General features: G+C 42.1%; 1 protein-coding gene across 1 annotated transcript in view; it reads left to right on the top strand.

Moving 5' to 3' along the window:
* The first annotated feature begins 4,588 nt into the window (after nucleotides 1-4,588).
* Nucleotides 4,589-22,014, top strand: part of LOC114662733 (inositol-3-phosphate synthase 1-A-like) — a 59,818-nt gene continuing 42,392 nt past the window's right edge. The window contains exons 1-3 of the mRNA XM_028816377.2: nucleotides 4,589-4,914; nucleotides 6,790-6,912; nucleotides 7,673-7,834. Of these exons, the coding sequence (XP_028672210.1) occupies nucleotides 6,799-6,912; nucleotides 7,673-7,834 (276 nt within the window). The 5' untranslated portion in view covers nucleotides 4,589-4,914; nucleotides 6,790-6,798. The remainder of the gene's footprint in view (nucleotides 4,915-6,789; nucleotides 6,913-7,672; nucleotides 7,835-22,014) is intronic.

A 22,014-nucleotide genomic window follows, 5' to 3' on the forward strand; every position in this document is an offset into this window, starting at 1 on the left:
AAAAGCTTGGGTCATCATTTTTGTAGAACAGTTTGTGACCACAAGAGGGGGTTATTGGACAGAGAAATCCTGGCTTTAGGAAAGGAAGCTAAAAAGTCTGGATGCTGGTGCCTTTAAAAATCGGTTTAAAGTTCGCTTTCTTCTCTTTAATTTACACTTTTTTTTTTGTCCCTACACAAGTATCAACACCCTTGCATGAAAATGGAGTATTGTGCTGTTCACCACTGCTTTCTGCTCTGTTCATCTGAACAGCTGAAGCAAGATGTCACTTAGGGTGCAGAGGCATTTTCTGCAGTAACAAAGTGCTGCACACATGTCATGAACAAAAGCAGGTCCATTGGGCATCTCCATGGTTTTAAAAAGATGTATTTATAGCAGGCAGTATGGTGTAGTGGTTAATGCTTTGGACTTCGAACCCACAGCTGCAGCGTTTAAATCCTGCTTCTGACAGTATGTGACCATGAGCAAAACACTTGACCCACCAGTGCTCCAGTTGTGTCTTAAATGGAGTAAGTTGGCTTGTATAAAGGCATTAACCAGATAAGTAAATAGTAATGTTAAAACATGAAATGTCACGTTACTTGGATCTGTGTAGCAATGTAGGATCTACAGAAATGTGTATTTTTTTTAGAAAAGTGCTTAAGATTAGCATTTAAAATATTTAAGGGCAATTTTTGGATAAATACTTATGACTGGAAAAATCTTGTCTTTAGCCGTTGACCCTGCTTACAGAGTCCTACATTGATGATGATGATATGCTGCTGTGTGATACTGTGGAGAAAACTAATCCTGTACTAGTAGGTTAGAACGTGATGACTGCTGCCCTACACTTGGTGTACTGGAGGTGAATTCTTCAGGTATTGAGTGGCAGTCATCGTCTGTTGATTCCAGGTATCTGAAGTATCCTCTTCTGGACACGCACTTGAGGTCATTCCACTGTCGCCGGTCATTTTTCTTTTCATTAGGTAAGCTACTTAACCAGGCTGAATGTTGGGACATTTGATCACAGATCTCATTAGAAGAGCATGATGCCCATTGGACATGTGAGATTTTGGAGCAGAAACAAGTGCACACTTTATGTGATCAATGTTCACTCCTACTGTAGCTTAACTCTTTTAGTTAACATTTCCACATTGAGACGTCAATTCACCGAGTGTTAGTAATTCACAACTGTGAGCACCATTTTTTTTTTTCTTTATTTCGCCTTATACAATTTCTTGTATTAGGAATTTGGTAGTTTTCGCATACCCCTTGGGGTCAGCCATTGTACAGCGCCCCTGGAGCAATTACAGGTTAAGGGCCTTGCTCAAGGGCCCAGCAGAGCAGTGGCCTTTTTTTTTGGCAGTGACGGGGATTCGAACCGGCAACCTTCGGGATACCAGCGCAGATCCTTAGCTTCAGAGCCACCACATTTGCAGTTAACTGGAAAATAACAGGGTTGTGCAGAACGTCTTGGCCGTTTATTTAACAAAACAGCAAGGGAGATGTGGAGTTTAATTCACAATGCATCCCAGGAGTTAGGGGAGTACGTATCCCAGCTGTAAATTACCGGGATCTTTTACTCTGCCGTTATTTTTAAGTGATCTACCTGTCCCAGTGCAATAATGGTGGGCTTATAAAAGGAGTTGGATTAGTGGGCTCATTTCAAAAGCACTTTTTTGTGTGTGTAAAGTAAATCAGCTTTAAGTAGGAGGAAATGTGCCAAAATGCCTGGCACTGCTTCCAAGGCCTGGAGAGGGGTGTAACCTCCTTTTGGAGTTTCCGGTAAGTTCTCCAAATCTGATGTCTTCTTTGAATGGCAGAGAAGTTGGCAATATTGTAGCCTTGGGCCCTTTGAAAGATCTCTCCTGCTTCAGTGACGGCAGATAATGGCCGATTAGCTAGTGCATCTAATTACGAGTGACAAAGCAGGCGTGATGGAAATTTCCACTGTTTGAAACGGCGGCTGCTCCTCCTCCTTGTCCTCACTCGGCTGATGAGTGGTTTACCTGCTCTTCTAGAACAATCTGAATGTGTGTGTCTTAAAAGCACACACTTGCAAGCTGGGGTTCTTTGTCCCACACTGTTTTCACGTGTATGGCTGGCTGCTTCATTTCTTCTTGCTTACTTGCCCCCACCCGCTAATTCTGTACCAGACTGATCCGACTTAAACGGTGTCCTGAGCTACAGAATGATTAGGCCAGGTCCTGATTAACAATTCACAATGGACTGAAGATCGAGAGTATGGAGTTCACATGCTCTATAAAACAAAACGGGGAGCTCCATGTGAAGGCACAGCTGCGCTGAGGCCATTGAGTAGTCACGACTGAAACTCCTGCACAGCCACTGAGGTGGGCTTCGAGTAAGATGTCCCAAAGCCTGGGCCTGAGCAGATGCACCGGTGACCGCCAAGATGATTTAGGAGCGGAGGCTTTGTTTTTTTTGGAGATTGACAACTTTGGAAAGCGGCCTTGAGAATACAAACAGGTGACCCCGTAGTGTTGTACGCTTTAGAGACCCTGCAAAGAGATGGAAAGGGGGGGTTAGTGATCCATGAATACCACAGCATGGCTCCAGTGCCTGTAGGACGGTGCAGTCCATGTAAGATTTAAGCTAAACTTCAGGTTTGCAGCTCAGCTGGTGCACCTTTGTGCTGTGCAAGTAGAAGACCACCTAACATCCAGAAACGAGGGGGTTAGTGGCTTACATTACATAGCACCTCAAATAAAATGAGAAGTGGGGCCCTGCTGGTATCCCACCCGCTCATTGATTGAAGAATCCTTTCATTGTACTGCAAGTTGAAATGGACTCCATCCATTTTAAAACAAAGGGCTAGACTCAGATCCTGATTGTGTGCCAGGCAGGAACCCACTGTTGATGTGCTGCCAGTTGTGTGTACTAATTCTAAACTTTTATTGCAATATCATTTGGATGGTGTGTTCACATAAGTAAATGCTAACTTGGTTGGCCCATACGACAATCCTGTAAGCGGACTGTGACGGACACTACGGAGCTCAAACCCGCACGGATTCCTTATTAGCAGTCGACGCTGCTGGCGGGGGCTCCTAAATTGGATGAAAGAAGTCATTCAGCCTGAAGGTTCATAACGGCCCGTCGTTCTATCAGAAGTTCGCCTGGCTGTCCCCGAGTCCATCACAGGGCGCTCAAACACACCACACACGCCAGCTGGCCAGAAATGGATGAATGAGTCAAAATTTAAAAATGGAACCAAAATACTCAACTGCTCAGATTTACTAAATGATTTTTCTTTTTTTCCAGTTCAATTTGTTTTTATGTAATATACTTTGCTTTTACATTTACAAGGCAGATTTACACAAGTAGCAAGCAAAAGTGCTACCTCCTAAAAACAGTCAAGTGCACTGTATGTGAACGGGGCTCTTGAGGGGGTCAGTAAATATTCAAGTTCTAGAAGCTTGTGCTCTGGTCTCCTAAATTTATGAAGTGGAAGTTGGAGTTCAAGGCCTCTGCTTGTTCTGAAAACAATCTGGAGATCATTTAGATGAACTGCACTATTAAAAGTTCCTTTACAGTACCTAAATCAAGAGGGGGTTAAACAACTTTCTTAAAACTGTTTAATCCAAAAAATAAAAGCACAAGCCAGGACCAGGCCCTGGACAGGGCAGCAGTCCATCAGTGGGCACTTGCAATCCTGTAAATTGAAGATGCCAGCAGAATTGACCTGACATTTCAAAAAAATAAAAGCACAACTGTGGCTGCCTGGGCAAGTTTAACTCCAGAAGGGGCCAAGGAGGTCCGAGTCAGGGTCCTAGGCTGACCATCACTATTGCACTGGCCCAATGGATCGCCTGGTAGTCCGCCCAGTTGTCTGTCAGCACTTTACCCGAAGATGCAAAACATGTTGCTCTGTGTAGTTTCGGTGGCCTTTGTGAAAAAAGCATTTTCAAACGATTGAAATCCTCCATTTTTTAATATCTGGACACCGTGTGTTTTTCTCGAGTGTACATTTTTTACATTTCCTATTATAATGGTACAGATTTTTTTATTTAATCACTGCCCCTTTTATTCGCCTCATGCTGCTAGGATGGGATAAATATTTATATTCATTTGCCCCATTTTAGCACCATTAAGAATTCTGACTAGGTCCTTCTCTACGGGTGCTGCTGTCCCGCTATGTACCCCCCATTTGTCTCCCGTGTGAGTCTGCGCGTTCTCCGCATGTCCGTTAACAAGCCCGGCATGAGCTATTGTGCACAGTGCCTGGACTCGATCATGGATGGAAGAATTCGCAAAGATTTACGTGATTTCTCGGCTGAATAATTTGTGATTTTTATTTAACTCATTCATAAAACCGAATAAGGACGCATTTCGCTAAACTGCGCATTCAGTACAATCATCCTGACAGCGTTCTTTTTATTTTTTTGTTTAAATAATTCTAACCACGACTCCTAGAATCCCCATAGAATCTCATGGGGTTACCGCTTCAAGTATGTAATGTATTTTCTGTCTGGATAGGCGGTCAATTTGACCCTGAAACTGGATTTAATTAAATCTTCCGATGGATTTTGAATGCGCGATTCGCTGTGTCGAGCTCTCCTTGGCTACAGTGTGTTGTGGAAATTTCCCACGATACCCACAAGGGAAGGGACACGTCCGCACTAACACCTCCTTGGCACTGAAGTACTGAAAGCTCGCGACGCTGCGCATCAGGATGACTTGTGCTGTGCAGATTTTTGAAAAATTTCCACTCAACTCTTCACCTCTTTAATGCTTTCTGACCACGCCCCTACCAGAACAGTAACGCCCCCTTTTCGCGAGTGGCTGCTCGCGGACCTTTAAAGCCACGCATTTCATCGCCTCGCTTCAGCTTTATCGCCAGGCTTGCACGAAACTACAAGGGGGAAAAAAAAACTTCGGAAGACTTTGCGCGTCATTAAAGCTGCACCGCTAAGAAGTGTAAGTTGTTACACGATCGGGGCCAAAGAGGCGGGATTCTTATTGTCCTTCCGCGTGTCGTCGTTCGCAGCTGCAAACATTCCGACAGAGTGCACGTCATTCATTCATGACGTCTAATCCTGAAAGAGAGTGAGGTTCGCGCGCGCCCTGCTTGAATAACCGCTAGAGCCACTCGCTCCTTCTCCGTACATACTGCACTGGCTTGATGAGTGAACGTTCCTTTTCTTTAAAAAAAGTACACTCTTGTAACGAAGTGTACTCGCCTGAGATTACCAATATGACCAATACATACTTTTCGGGTCCTGCCGATGTCGCACGTTCGCGAGCACCCAGATCTGACAATAATGAAGCGGCCAGTTTCCTGATTGTCCAAAGCCGTGCACGAGCACACCCGACTACTGTAGCATTACAACTGCAACGCCAAACGCAACCGGCGATAATAGCATTGCTGCTATAACCCTAACCGCGCCTCGGTCACAAGTTGTAATCGGTGCATTCATAAGTCTTCTTGATAAGGTCTAATTCTGTTAACGAACTTTGCTTGCCCTCCCGTTGCGTCCACGAGATAACGAATACTTGCTCCTCGGGTCCTACCGATCACGCGCACGCACCAACGCCCTGATTTGACGGGAATTAAACGGACACGAACGTCCCGACCTGTGAAAGACAATCACAAGCACATCCGATTACTTTGGCATAACTGCTGTAACTCCAATCTCGGCTCCGTGACGTGTTTTTATGCGTTTATTCATGGTGGCTTCTCTTGTTGAAAAAGTCTACTCCTGTAATGAAGTCTCATTTTACGAGATACACGACTACCTGCTCTTCGGGTCCTACCGCTCATGAGAGTCCAGATCTGACGGGACTGAAGTGGACACGAGCGTTCTGACTGGCCGAAGCTGTGTACGTGCGCACTCGACTAATATGGCATTTCAGCTAAATCTTCAAATACAGCCGACTGCAATAACATCACTGCTATAACCCCAAACACACCTCCGTGACTTGTTAGAATGTCTTCATTCATGACAGTTCCGCAGCATGGAAAAAACATATCAGTGTAAAGAAGCGGTTGTGAGATAGCGAATACCCACCTGGCCCTGAAGTCACTCCGAGCACGCGCACACACGCGAACGTCACGATCTGAACTGTACGAAACGCACGAGCGTCCTGACCGGCCGCAGCTGTGCACGAGCACACCTGACCACAACTGCATTACAACTAAAACACACCCGACAGCAATGGCATCACTTTTATAATCCCAAACATACTTCGGCGACATGCTGTAATGCTTTGTCTTTTATTTTTCTTTTCTTTATCATGTAAAACACTTTGAGCTACATTATTTGTATGAAAATGTGCTATATAAATAATTGTTGTTGTTGTTCATTCATGACTGGTTCTCTCTTTGAAAAATATATATACTGTATATTCGTGTAAATGTGCTCAGTCTGAAGCGTTTTACGAGATAATGAACACCTTAGTCCGGAAGTCCTACCGGACACGCGCACTTACATGGGCATCCTGACAGGACGAAAGCCAAGAACGAGCACACCTGATGGCAATGGCATCACTGCTATAACCCCAAACACACCTCCGTGATTTACAGCTTCTCTTCTTCAAAAGTCTTTTCACGTAATGAGGTCTGCTTTCCACGTTTATGAGACTCCCGAGGACTTGGTCCTGCAGTCCCACCAATCACTCACAAGTGAGCCCAGGCTGGCCAAAGCCGTGCACGAGCACACCCTCCTGCCTCGCCGCGACTCCTCCTTTTGCTGACGTGTGCGTATATTAAAGTAGTGGGCGGAGATTTGATCATTCCGAGCCCTAAGCTTTGCACCCCGTGTCCTTATCTCTCTCTCTCTCTCTCCCTTGCAGGTCTCCACTATGGCTGAACTCGTTCACGTCGACAGCCCCAACGTGCGCTACACCGACCAGTTCATAGAATCCAACTACTGTTACCAGATGAGCAGGGTCACACTGGAGAAAGGCGCTTACAAGGTATGACTTTTTTTTATTATCGTTACTTTTTATTTGGCTCACTCCCTTACCCGAGGTAAGTTACATCTCAGATCCAATCGTTTGCATCCCTTTTGTTTTTCCAATTGGACCACAGACAGGTCACATGACTTGCTCCTGGGCACACAGTATCAGTAGTGAGATGTGAACCCACAACCTCAGGATTTGAAGTCCAAAGTCTTAACCACTACACCACACTGTATAAGCAATGTGCATTTTCTTAATTTTTATTTGAAAGGTGCAAAGCTCCTTAGGTAAGCCTTTGTAGATGGCAAAGTACTTCACCAGCCGGGCATCTGTCTAACTGGTGTCTTCCTTCACTGCATGCACAGACAGACCATGCAAAGTCCATAGAGGCATTAAAGGAGCTAGGAGTTGAACCCAAGTCTCTGGAGCTGTGAAGCAGCAACGCTCACCCCTGTGCCTCCAGTATTTAGGATTCGTCAGGATGCTGGCTGCCTTGGCAGACACCAGTTTAGAGACATTGTTCACATCCTGCCAAGTGCCATCTTGTTTCACTGCCGGTGCCAAGATGCCTTTTTTTTCTTTTTTTTTTTTGGGTGACTCTGTGGGTCGTTGGGCAATCGTGAGCTCATTTCATAATATCCTTATTAACTCACACAAAGCAGTGAGTACACAGAATTTCGATGCACACGTGCAGAAACCCACCCACATGTCCCCAGCTGTGCAGATGCTACAAGTGACCACCTCTCAATCTGTCTGATTGCCTCTATCACCACAGGTGACTCCCTCCTCCATCAGTTTCACGTTCCGGACCCAGAGAGCTGTCCCCAAGCTTGGTGTCATGCTGGTTGGATGGGGAGGAAATAATGGCACCACTGTGACGGCAGCCGTGCTGGCTAACCAGTTAGGCCTGTCCTGGAGAACCAAGAACGGGATGCAGGTGAGCTGGAGTTTATTTACGCTGGCAGCTTTGGGTGCTGCGGGTTCTCTTATTTGGCAGAGTTTCTGTTGCTTGAGACACATCTCATCATTCTGGTGGGCTTGTCTTTTCTTTGTAGATGGGGGGGTGGGCGGGGGCGTAAGTTCATCATCTCTTTGTTGTTTTCTTCTGCCACCTGTCAGGATATTTCTGAGTCTTGACATCAGGCGCTCACCAGACCCTCATTATTAATTTATGGAGCTTTTTTTTTCCCAGTTGGGGGGCCCTTGTATGTCAAACTCTGCTATTTTTTTGTCCTTTTTTGTCACACCCACTTTGCAATTTTGGCAGAGGAAAACCCCCCTGATAGTTAAGGAGGTTGACAAACACAAAAGCACATTATTAGGGTTATGCGTATTGCTGGCCCACTCATTGTCATTTTGTTCAGCACAAGAACTGGACTCAAAAGTCACGGTGTGGGTTGGGATTGCATTATTGATGCAGCTCTCTTCGTTTTTTTATTTTTGAATGCCGGTCCTTCATCTGCCATTGAGTATTTAATTTGTTACAATTTTGCCCCTCCAGAGCGGTGTGGTGCCATAACCTGCCTTATTCTACAGTATTAACTGCCTTGATGGTGCATCTCTTCTTATACTACAAGGGGGCTTCGCCCCCTGCTCGCTTCGCTCGCCTACCCCCGGCGTTTTGAACCCATGCCCGCTGGGCAGCCGTAGTTTCAGACGCACGTTGTAGGAGCTTACGTTGTTTTGAACCTGCGCTTGCCCTGCTTCTGCGGTTTGAGACGCGCGTTGTAGGCGTATATCCGTCAGTCGAGCTCGTTCGGTTTTGAACTCGTGCCTGCTTTGCCTCCGCAGTTTCAGACGGTGGGTCGCGTTCGGCGTTTTGTACGATCCCAAGCAGCACATTACTCCTAACTTCACTCCGCAGTAGTGCCACGCACAATATGGCGGCGACGCCTGCGCCTTCCGTATTATGTCAGGTTTTACCATGCTGTGTAGGTGCCTTTGCCTTTCGTACTTTCCTGCGCCTTCCGACGCGTGATGTAGGCGCCTGCACCTTCCGGGTCTGCCTCCGCTGTGTGGTGTGGACATTTAACTGTCGTTGTTTCTGCCTTTATATTCTGTATCTCGCTGTGCATGTGTTTCATGCCTAGGTTTTTTTGAAGCTGTTGCATTCCAGTTGTCATCATCTGTAACCTGCTCTCCATGTGTTTGGCCCCGTTCTTTAACCTCTTTATGACGTTATCCTGCTTTTGTTTCAATGACACCTGGTCCGTGGTGATTATATTCTCCCTTTTTCGAGTACTAATTTCCATTTGTTTGCGATACTGTGATATTTACTGTTAATAATGCATCACTGTAATGTGATCCACCTATGCTGTATAGTTTGGACGTGTGAGGATGACGTACGTTTAATACGGAGCGTCCGCCCGTGTCACTCTGGGGCCCCCCATTGTTAATACGGAGCTTCTTCCGTACTATCATGCGGTACATTGTGGACCACTGCGGACTCCGTGGTGTTTCCCGTTTCACTTTGTAGCGCGGTCAGTCGAGTGGTTTCTTTTTGGAGCCGTGCCTGCCTGGTTTGCGGCATGTCAGACAGTTCGTAGTCTCTCCCGTTTCACTCTGGGGAGGGGGGCTTTGTGTGGCGCCTGCGCACTATGTCTCCTGCGTCCACGGGCAGGTCCCTGCGTCAATATCTGGTTTACCATTCTCGGTTAGTAATATGGATTCTTTCTGTATTCAATTTGCCCTGTAAAACCACTAGAGGGCAGCATTGCTCAGGTACAACGTACCTACTTTTGTCCCACACAGAATTTTTTGAGTGCAGCTCCGACACCATTCTACAGCTCCCTGCCGCAGCACATTAGCCATTGTTCCACTTATAATTTACTTTCAATAGGAAACATGATTGCCAACATTCAGATTTACCCTACCATGCTGGCTGGTATAGGTGGGAAAGTTGTTTCACTTATCATCTTCTTACTTCAGTAATTTGGAGCACAATAACTCGATCTACTGTAGGCCATAGGAACACATCTGTCTCTTTCTTCTTTTTTAGAGCTTTCCCCATTGAATACTTGTTACTTGTGATTCCTTTCTTCTCCACCGGAGGGCACACTTTTCCAGGTGCAGCACCCTGACCCTAACATTGAGCCACTTGTCATTTTCCTTCCACTAGGGGGCTGGATAGTGATGTTGTGGCCTATCTTAGCATGTTGGTGCTGGTGGGGTCACGTGAATTTGTGCGTGTAGCTCCTTTATCTCCTTGAATGCAGGTCGCCCCTAATCTCCATCCCAAATGTTGCTCCACTCAATTAGTAAATCAGAGCCCCAGGACACGGCCTAGCCTAGCACTGTAACTCGTGCTCTGTCTTTTATGGTATTTTCCCCATTTAATACTAGTTACCTGTAATTCATTTCTTCCCCACTGGAGGGCACACTTTTCTATGTATGGCATACCTCACGTTGTCCCGCTCATAATTTTCCTTCCACTAGGGAGGTGCTGGATGGCATATTGTGGTCTCTCTTACCGTGTTGGTGCTGGTGAGGCGAGGTGAATTTTTTTGTCCTTAAATGCAATTTCTCCCCACTCCCCACACCAGGCATTATTCCACTTATTATCTATTAAATTAAAACCCCAGGACAAGGTCTAGCCTAATAGTCGGAGATGAACTTCTTTCTCTTTTTTGGTATTTTCTTCATAGAATATAAGTGCCAGAAATTCCCTTCTGTCCCACTGGAGGGCAGGATTTCCCACATTTTAGTACACCTAACTTTGTCCCACTGCACTGGGATTAAGGATTGCCATGGCTTACCTTATCTTATTGGTGAATTTGGGGTGATCTGTGAATATGGTGCTCAGTGTAGTTGCTCTAACCTTTCAATGGCCATTGTTTCCCAGTGATGATATTGTCCACCCTGCTTCATTAGGGTGCATCTTTCTCTCTCTGTCTCTCCTCAACATACAGTACTAGTGAAACACAAGGACATCTGGCCGCATACGTTTCTCTGTCTTTGTTGTTCTTGCATTCTTTACCCTTCATTTTGACACTTACTAGATTGCACTGCACTTCTTCTTCTTCCTCCTATTATGGTGCTCTTCATCATGCCACCAGACACCGCAATTTGACTGATGTTTGGCAGATGTTATTGGTCTTCTTTTTCTTTCCACCATACACTTCATTTGCCAATCATTTTGCCATTAGAAGCCCATAAGTGCAGGTTGATGCTACCTGACATTTTTTGAATTTCTAGAACATATTGGGTCATACATTTTCAGGATAATGAAGATCAAGTTTCTAACCCCAGTAGCTACATGCAGACATCCATTCACATGCGTTTCTCTGTCTTTGTCATTCCTGCATTCTGTTTTCTGCACTTGCAGTGACATCTTCGTTGTATTATGGTGTCCCTCATTATGGCATCAGCCTCTGTAATTTGCTTGACACTCTGCAGATGTTGCTGCCTTTCTGTTTCTTTTGACTATGACTTTGCTGTAAGAATCCCACGAGTGCAGGCCAGTTTGCTGAGGTTGCTGCTACTTCAAATTTTTTGATTTACCAGAAGACATCAGGTCATAAGCTTTTGCTCAAGACCAAGATCAATGTTCTAGCAACAGTAGTGGTACTCACATGACAGATGGACAGACCTTAGGGGTATGCAAAAGTTAGAGCAACCCTTCTTTAAAATGTCTGTTACTGTGAATAGTTAAGTGAGCAGAAGATGAACTGATTACCAAAAGGCATGAAGTTAAAGGTGATACATTTCTTTAATATTTTAGGCACAATTACATTTGCATTTCCATCACTCACAGGACAAAATACCAAAAAAATGAAAAAGGCCTGAAGCAAAAGTTTGGGCATCCGACATGATCTGCCCTCAGTAAGACCCCCTTTGGCAAATATCACAGCTTGTAAACACTTTTTGTAGCCAGCTAAGAGTCTTTGAGTTCTTATTTGGGGTGTAGTCACCCATTCGTCCAGAAAACGGCTTGTAATTCTGCAAGATTCGTGGGACATATTGCATGCACTGCTCTTTTGTGATCTATCTACAGATTTTCAATGTTGTTTAGGTCGGGGACTGTCAGGGTCTTGGCAAAACTGCTAGCTTGCACCTCTTGAGGTATTCCATTGTAGACTTTGAGGTTTGTTTCGGATCGTTATCTTGTTGTAGGACCCATCCTCTTTTTCACAGATGGTGTGTTTCCAGAATTTGCTGGTATTTATTTGAATCCATTCTTCCCTCTACCAGGGACATGTTACCTGAGCCACTGGCTACAACACAAGCCCAAAGCCTGATCAATCCACTGCCATGTTTAATAGTTGGAGATGTGTTCTTTTTCTGGAATTCGGACCCCTTTTTTCTCCAAACATACTTTTGTACATTGTAGGGATGGTTTAAGGAGTCAGAATTTATGCAGTGTTGCAATTTGTATCACCTGGGGTTTCCTAATGATGACTGTGAACAAGCCACCAACATACTGTACTAGCGAGCTAATGAAGGTCTGAGATCACAAATATCTTGGGGTGCCCAAGCTTTTACTTTTTTCAATAGGCTATATACACACTCTCTTCTGGCACCGATATCAAAACAGACTAGCTATGGCGTTTTTCACCCGATCACTTCAGGACATGCCCAGACTTACAGCATAAAGTCACATTATTCAAACATTGTGTCAAATGTCAGAAGCTAAAAAAAAGAGAAGGGCTTCCAACCATATGTGTCAAGCTACATCCACAATTCGGCAGGTAAGATCCGGACATATTCACATGCTTGTGTAGAAGCCAAGGCTAACATTGTGATACCGCTAACGTTATGCGTCTGCGTCAGTCGCTGTTAACATTTTTCGTTAATCTCAGTTTCAAACAAGGATTCAGAGAAAGGAAAGATTAACATTAGGATTCAGTGCTACAGGTGTTACAATTGAAAACTAAAACAATCTACTATGAACTAACATGGGACAAAAATACAATTTCAATAATTAGTCATTAAACTTTATGCAGGGACAGGCGAATGTGTATGTAAGCTTAATACATAATGACAGGAGTCTGATGGGCATCTTATGTTGTAAAAATGTGAATGTCTCTGAGCCAGCAAAACAGTGAATGGCAAACCCCTGCTTTATTATAAGGGTCTCAGCTTGTTTCCTCATCTGGAGGTTCTCCTCTCTGAGAGACACGTTTTCACTAAGCGTTAGGTCAACAACTGCTGGATCTGGAGCCAAAGCGTAGCTGTGGTACTCAAGGATTTTGTCATCCTCCTCTTTGCCTAATGTTTCATCCTCCGTCGGTTGCTTTCTTCTCTCCCAAACCCATGGGGCCTCATGCATAACGGCGTGTGTAGAATTCACACTAAAACATGGCGTACGGACAAAAGTGGAAATGTGCGTATGCACAAAAAAAATACAGATGCATAAATCTGTGCGTTCACCAACTTCCACGTTCTTCCGCTCCATAAATCCCGGTCAGCATGAAAAGTAACGCACATGCACGCGCCTGCAGTCCCGACCCATCTCCTCCCAGAATTACGCCTCTTTGAATATGCAAATCAATATAAATAGGCCTTAAGCTAAGCGTTCTGTGAATGGTCAATGGCAAAAGCAAGGGGGAAAATAGAAGAATTTCAGTGAATACCAAGTGGACACAAAGAAAAATGTACTATTAGTTAGTTTAAACAGTGCTATGCGAGTGACATCAGAGAGTGTCAGAGAAACTCGAAAGCTCAAGTTCAGAAAGTCGCACAGTGCCCAAAATAAAAAAGAAGTTGTCAGATATCAAAGTCACCGTGAAAAGGCGAGTCGTAGCTCACTGTCTGAGTGTCATATGAAAGCTTATTAGGGTACAGAGAAAAAAAAAAGTAGGGACACAGTGAGAAAAAAGCACGAACTTTAATCTCGAAATTCTCACTTTAATCACGTAGTTTATTTTATCATTAAAGTAGAGCATCATAAACTTCATCTTTAAATCGTTTATTTTACGAGTTTCTCAAATACCATCGTAACTAAAGTAGCACGTTAAATGCTTTGTTTTGTATGTGTTCTTGTATGTACTCTATGTGTGTGAATCACTACATGATACTTAAACGGGCTTTCTGTTCCTCCGACAGGACACATAATCCATTACATTCGTGATATTGCAGCTCTCTGAATAATTTAAATACTGAGATGTATACTTGATATCATTTTCATGATTATAGGAGTTAAAGCATGTTATTAAATATGGGAACACGGTGGCACAGTGATAGTGACGAGCAGGCGTCCCGTCCAGAGATTGTTCCTGTCTCCCGCAAAATGCTTGCTGCATCGTGCGCGACCTTCGATGAAATAATTTATTATAGCAGTACTGTCTCTTTCAAACATACTAACGCCCAATTCCTTTCTCCAAGTAACCAATCACCACACAATCAGCTCTGTAATAGACATTAAGCCATCTGTAAGCTTAGAACGCTGATTCTTCAAACCTTTAAGGAACATTGAAATTATCTTCGTAGTACATGTTTAATTATTCTATCCATCTATCCATCCAGGGTCACGCCAGTCCCAGCAAGAATAGAGAGCGAAGCAGGAACAATCACTGAACTAGCTAGTGCTGTGCCACTGTGTCCTCACATGTTTAATTATTAACAATACAGCATATTTAAATGATGTTAACATTTTATCTGTATAATATAATAAACATATTTTGCTGCATTTCATCTTAAAAATGATATCGTCATCATATGTAAATACACGCTTTATAAAGTGGCTCAGGTTGTACAATATTATAACTGTATCGCAAGTTTACAGTGAGGTGATTGTACTTATAAGCACAAACAGTTCTATAAGGAGCACTTGATGGACTGATTTAGTGCATTTATAGTTCTTGGGATGAAACAGTTTCTGAACCGCAAGGTCAGTACAGGAGAGGCTCTGAAGCATTTGCCGTATGGGAGCAGTTCAAATAGCGAATGGCTGAGGCAGCGTGTGCTTGATGCTGTATCCTGATAATTCTCTTTCCAATCAGCTACTGTAGAGCTGTGATTCCACACTCAGATACAGAGGGATAAATACTCTGAGTGGTGTAGTGAGAGAGTAACAATGCTAAAGTAGCTATGGTATTTGGAATAGTTTGGCCATTCCGTGGACCATTATATTGTTACACATTAATTACAATCAGATGCCTTAAACTAATAAACAATATACGGTTAATTTCAGTGAATTTGATAAAACCGCGTCAGTAAAAGAAAGAGAAACCACACTTGAACAAAACCACTGCTTTGACGCTGGGTGCTGCCAGTTTGCAAAACCGAGAGGAGAACTTGCATACACCAGGGCTTGAGCTAGTGTGAAAATGTGTGTGGCTTTACGCCAGGTTTAGGTTTTATACATCACAATATGAGAGCGGAAACGGGCTTACGTAACATTTTTGTGCGTATGCACTGTTTATACATGAGACCCCTGGTCTTGAAAGTGGAATAGAGAAATTGTTCCCCTCAAACAACGTAGGGACCGCTCCCTTCTTCAACAGTCGGTGCCCTGTCTCGTGAAAATCCCCTTTTTTTAAAAAGCTGGCTACAAACTCGGGTATTGGGGACTAACTGTAAAGCTCTCTTTCTGGATAGCGATGATCCATTTAAATCAGACTTCTGTATCAGAGGGAGAAGCATGAAAACAAAATGCCTTGTTGTACTTACTGGACGCTGAACATAAAGGTTCACAAATCTGTTCAGCTCTAGAGCTATCTGTACGCTGAAACTTAAGCTTCTTTTTCTCGGACATTTCTCAGACAAAAATCACAAGTGCAGTGTGGACAGCGGAGGTGACTGAGCTGGCTGGGATTTCACCGGAACTACGTCAGCACTACTATGTGCATATGGTGAATTGTAGAAAACAAAAACAATATTCTAATCATGCATAAAATGCTGAAAAGAAATATGTCATCTTTACATTTATGCCTTTTACGGCTATTAGAATGATTTAATAATATTGGCTATCTCTTGCCCTAAGTGCACCTTCAGTGCCTTTCCATGGTATTTGCTTGTGTCTGAACCTCTCTTGACCAGCGCTTCCTCACTCAAGTGTGTTCCCGTAAAGCCCTCTTCTCAGACTCTCATTTTCGAAGCATCTTTCTCACCTTCTGTCTGGTTTTAGACTTCTTGTCTTTGAGGACAAACTCTCTCAGCACCTTTACTCCTCCTCTTTCATTGCATTACCAAAACCAAACTGACCAATCAGAGGTGACTGAGCACACAGGCCTTAGTGTTTAATTTAGTAGATTGATGATTGTCTTCAAGTGGCACTCACTATGTAGTTCATTACTGGAGGGTGGAATTACTCAGACTGAGCACACTTAATACAACTTGCTCCTGGGGAGTTGTGGTCAGGAATGTAGCCAGGCGTTCATCTTGGAGAACAGGTATGGGAAGAGCAGTGATAATTCCATCTATGATCAATCAGTTAGAACTGTCATAAAATATTTTTTTAAACCTACTGCCACTCACCTAATACACCTATGGGTGTCAGGTTTGGCTGACACATCTTTATATATTGTTTTTCTTCTTTCATGCAGACCTAGGCCTCTCTCACTGTTATGTCTTCTCCTGTCATATTTTCCCAGTTGAGGTCCCTTTTACTTTCTGTCTGTCTGGGGTCTATACTGATTTATTGGTGGAACTCAGCTAACTTTAGTGATCAATTCTGATTGAGGCTTTTCTTTAATTCTAATCCTCAGGTGCAGTTGTTTTACATCTTCTTTTACTTCTTCTTCTTCCATCTTTTCCCACTTGTATGTGGGCTGATGTGCTTGGTTAGCCTTCGCCATATGGCTCGATCCTGCACCTCCTTGCCAGTCCAGCCTTTTTCCTTCAAGTCTTTTTATGTTCTCTTCCCCTGTACTTCCATTCCTTTTACCCACATATTCTCTGTCTCCTCATTGTGTTTTCATACTACTTCCATGTGGTAAAGTAAGGTCTGTGGCTGATCAGCATCTTTTTATTTTTATTTTATTTATTAATTTTATTCTAATCATTCCATACAAATAGATCAATTTATAACAAAAAAAAAGAGAAATTGAAGACAAATCAAATACCCACCCCTGAGATGGAGAGCTTAGCCAAAGGAGAATTGCTTAGGGCTTTTTAATAAGGCAACAATAAACAAAAGAAAGGTAGAAATATACTGTATATATCTATATAAAAAATGGAGAAGGAAAATAAATGCGGTAATAGTTATTTCTCTTATTCTAAAATAATATTGATTAGATCCTGCCAGGTTTTGAAAAAATTCTGTACAGATCCTCTAACTGAGAATTTGATTTTTTCCAATTTCAAATAATATAAAACATCGGTTTCCCACCGACTTATCAGAGGAGAATTAGGATTCTTCCAATTTAACAAAATAAGTCTGCGTGCCAAAAGTGTAGTGAATGCAATCACCGTTTGCTTGTCCTTCTCCACTTCAAGTCCGTCTGGAAGAACACCGAACACAGCTGTTAGTGGGTTAGGAGGGATTGTGATACTAAGGCTGTCTGAGAGGCACTTAAACATTTTTGTCCAAAATGATGTTAGTTTGGTGCAGGCTCAGAACATGTGACCCAGTGAGGCAGGAACTTGGTTGCAGCGCTCGCAGGTTGGATCCTGGCCTGGAAACATTTTGGACAGTTTTAAGCGAGACAGATGAGTTCGATATATAATTTTTAGTTGAATAATTCTATGCTTTGCGCATATGGAGCTCAAGTGAATTCTCTGCTTTGCTACCTTCCACTCCTTTTCTGGTATATTGATTAAGAGATCTTCTTCCCAATGTCCTCTTGGGTCTTTGAAAGACAGGGACTCTAATAAGATTTTATATATTGCGGAAATGGTGTTTAATTCCTCGAAATTGAGCAGTATTTTTTCCAGCATGGTGGAGGGTACGAGGTGAGGAAAATCGGGCAGTTTCTGTTTAACAAAATTTCTAATTTGAAGATAGTGAAAGAAGTGTGTAGCTGGGAGGTTGAATTTGGAACGCAATTGTTCAAAAGATGTAAATATGTTGTCTATATAAAGATCTCTGAGCATTTTAATCCCAAAACTTTTCCAGGTATTACAAACTGGATATGTTTGCGAGGGTTGAAAGAGGTGGTTCTCTTGCAAAGGTGCCACAGATATCAGATTTTCCATCTTAAAATGCTTTCTAAGTTGGGTCCATATTCTGAGTGAGTAAAGCACAATTGGGTTATTAGTATATTTGCGATAACTTGCATTTATTGGAGCGCAGAGCAGGGAGTATAAAGAAGTTCTACAGGATTTTACTTCTATTGCGGACCAGGCCTGTGTATGTTCATTTTTTTGTGTCCAGGTTTTTATGGCTTGTACGTTTGCTGCCCAGTAATAAAACTGAAAATTAGGTAAAGCCATGCCACCTTCTGCCTGAGGTCTTTGTAGGGTCGCTCTTCGGATACCTGGGTGTTTTGAGTTCCAAATGAATGAGGTTATTGTTGAATCTAATTGCTTAAAAAATGAATTATTGATATATATTGGAATGTTTTGAAATAAAAAAAGAAGTTTAGGAAGGATATTCATCTTAACAACGTTAATTCTTCCGGCTAGAGTGAGATGAAGGGTTGACCATCTATGCAAGTCTTGCTTAATTTTTTCCATACAGATGGCAAAATTTTGTTGATAAAGAGCTTTATGTTTACTTGTGATATTTACCACTAGGTATTTAAACTGATCTGCTATGGTAAAAGGTAGGGGGTCCAATCTAATATTATATGCTTGTGAATTCACTGGAAAGAGTATACTTTTATTCAGATTAATTCTGAGACCGGATATCTTTTGAAATTCTGTTAGTGCTGTTAGAACTGCAGGCACAGTGTTTTCTGGGTCTGATACATATAAAACCATATCATCTGCATATAGAGAAATTTTCTGTTCCAGTCCTTCTCTGATAATCCCCTTTATCTGATAAGAATTTTGACAGTGAACCGCCAGTGGTTCAATGGCGATTGCAAACAGCAGTGGTGACAAGGGACATCCTTGTCTGGTACCACGTTCTAGCTTAAAGTAGTCTGAGCAAATGTTGTTAATACAAACTGAAGCTTCTGGACTGGTATACAGTAGTTTGATCCATGCACAAATATTCGGGCCAAACCCAAATTTCTCCAATGCAGTGAAAACGTAGTTCCATTCAATCATATCAAATGCTTTTTCTGCGTCTAATGATAGTAATATCTCTGGGGTGTTTGATTTTGCTGGTGAATATATAACATTAAACAAGCGTCAGAGATTGGAAGATAGGTATCAGCCTTTAATAAATCCAGTTTGATCCTGTGATATTACCGAGGACAGCATTTTCTCCATCCTTCTAGCTAGAATTTTTGAGAGTATCTTAACATCATTATTCAGTAGTGAAATTGGTCTGTATGATGCACATTGTAACAAGTCCTTATTTTGTTTAGGAAAGACAGTAATTAATGCTTGACGAAATGTTTGAGGTAGTATTTGGTTGTCTCTAGCTTCTGTAAATGTTGCCAATAAGAGGGGAGCTAGCTGAGTGAAGAATTTCTTATAAAATTCTACGGAGTAACCATCAGGGCCTGCTGATTTCCCGCTTTGAAGTGACTTTATAGCATCTAGTAATTCTGTCAGCGTCAGAGGTTTATCCAGTTCCTCAGCACTTAAAGCATCTATTTGTGGTGTCTGTAATGTATCCAGAAATGCATTAGATTGTGTGTTGTCTTCTTTGAACTCAGTAACATATAAGGATTTATAATAATCTCTAAATGTGTGCATTATATTTTTATGGTCATTGATTTCTTCTCCATTCGTGTTGGTGATTACTGGTATTGCATTGCGAACTTCTTGTTTGTGAATTTGTTGAGCTAAAAGCTTATTAGCTTTTTCTCCGTGTTCATAGTAATGATGTCTTGACTTATAAATAAGTTGTTCAGTTTCTTTAGTTGTTAAGATGTTAAGTTCTGTATGCAGGGCCTGCCTTTTCCTGTGAAGAGCTTCACTTGGACGCCTGGCTTGTTCTTCATCTATTCTAGTAATTTTGCTTCTTAGCTCTGACACTTTCTTGGTTTCTAATTTATTTCTGTGGGAAAGATATGAAATAATCTGTCTTCTTAAAAAGGCCTTTAGAGTTTCCCAGAGTGTTCCTGCAGAAACCTCTGAGGGCGTATTTGTCTTTAGGAAGAAGCTGATTTGTTTGGATATAAATTCTGTGCAGTTCTCGTCTGCCAATAGAAGAGGGTTAAGATGCCATCTGCGAGGTGAGTGTGAGGGGCTTAATGATTTTAGCTCCAAGACTAGAGGGGCATGGTCGGAGATAACAATTGTGTCGTATTTGCATGATTTAATCATAGGCAGGAAATTATTACCTATAAAAAAATAATCAATTCTTGAGTACCTATAATGCACTGGTGAGTAGAACGAATATGTTCTTGAGTTTGGGTTAAGAAACCTCCAGGGGTCTGATAAGTTGTGGTCATTTAAAAACTATGTAATTGTCTTTGCAGTGTTAGATGTCGTCCCCCCTGTCACAGGAGTCCTATCTAAGAGTGGATTTAAAACACAATTAAAGTCCCCAGCCATTATAATTTTATGAGTGTTCACATTGGGAATGGATAATAATAATAATTCATTACATTTATATAGCGCTTTTCTCAGTACTCAAAGCGCTATCCACACAGGGAGGAACCGGGAAGCGAACCCACAATGCAAATAGATTTTGCATGAATTCCTTATCATCGTCATTGGGTGCATAAATATTTATCAAAATCATTTTACTGTTATATAAGTTGCCCATGACCATCACATATCTCTATTTAGGGTCCGATACTACATCTGATGCTACAAACGGAACTGTTCTATGTATGAGAATTCCCACCCCTCTAGTTTTCTTTATAAAGCTAGAATGGAACATTTGGCCAGTCCAGTCTTTTTGTAGTCTGAACTGATCCTTGCTTAGTAAGTGGGTCTCCTGCAAAAATACTATTTTAGCGTTTAAGCCTGTTAGGTGAGAGCATACTTTCTTTCTCTTTAATTCGTGATTCAGGCCTTTAACATTCCAGCTCACAAAGTTAACTGTCCCATCATGGAGACATTGATTCTGAGTTTTTAATGTCATTTTATAGTCTTAACTGGTAGTGAGGCAGTTTTAATCTTAATTTCAAAATTCCCCATGAATTATTGCATTTTAGCCTATTGTTGCATTGATATTTATAGTTATAAGGAATAGATTAGATATAGCCTGCTCTCCTTCTCTCCCCCCTTTATCCCCCCCCCCCCCCATTTTGCCTCCCCACTTGAGGCTTGATCCCACTTCGTGATGTCCCGGTCCTCTGACATACAAAGAGACAGAGCACGTCCAAAACAAAACAAACCCCACCCCGCAGCGGCGTTAGAGAATTAAAACAAAGAGATATGTATTGCAGCTGAATTCTAAATACTATCAAAAAAAAAAAAAAAAAAAATATATATATATATATATATATATATATATATAATCATAATATAATCATTAACAGTCTTTAAGCTTAAAATAATCTTCAGCAATTTTAAGATATTAAGATAATAAAAGAAAGAACCCTGGGAATGATTTTAAAAAGTAGTCTAGGATAAACATAGTAAATCCTAATGTAACAGTATAAATAGTAGAAATAGCAATAAACCAAGAGTATGATGTTAAACAGTCTACTTTAAGGTAGTAAAAAAAAAAAAGAAAAAAAAAAACCACCCAGCCCTACTTTAATTACTTCCACACTTCCACACTCACGTCTACAACTGTAATTAAGACATAAACATATAATGTCCAAGTACAGAAAAGGATGTATAATTATAATACCAGTCTCTTTAAAAGTGGATCCAACAGCAGATGGTAGATCGTTCCCATGCCTTGACAGAATACAGCTCCTTATTAACTTTCAAAAAAGTGTCGGAAACAGTTTCTTTAGTTCCTTTTCAGCTTCCTCCTTGCTTGAAAATACATAATATTGGTCTTGAACTTCCACTTTCAGTTTGGTGGGATACAAGAGGCTGTATTTGATATCGGCTTTCTGTAGCAACTTTTTAATGTTAAAGTAGGCTGCGCGTTTTGCAGTTCTTAATGGTGAGAAGTCGGGGAAAATACGAGTAAGATTATTTTCAAATATAATCTCTTGCTTGTGTCTGAGAAGTGCCATCACATCAAGCTTACATCGTAATCGCTCGAAGCGG

This window comes from Erpetoichthys calabaricus, chromosome 12, assembly GCF_900747795.2.
Source record: "Erpetoichthys calabaricus chromosome 12, fErpCal1.3, whole genome shotgun sequence".
NCBI lineage: Eukaryota > Metazoa > Chordata > Cladistia > Polypteriformes > Polypteridae > Erpetoichthys > Erpetoichthys calabaricus.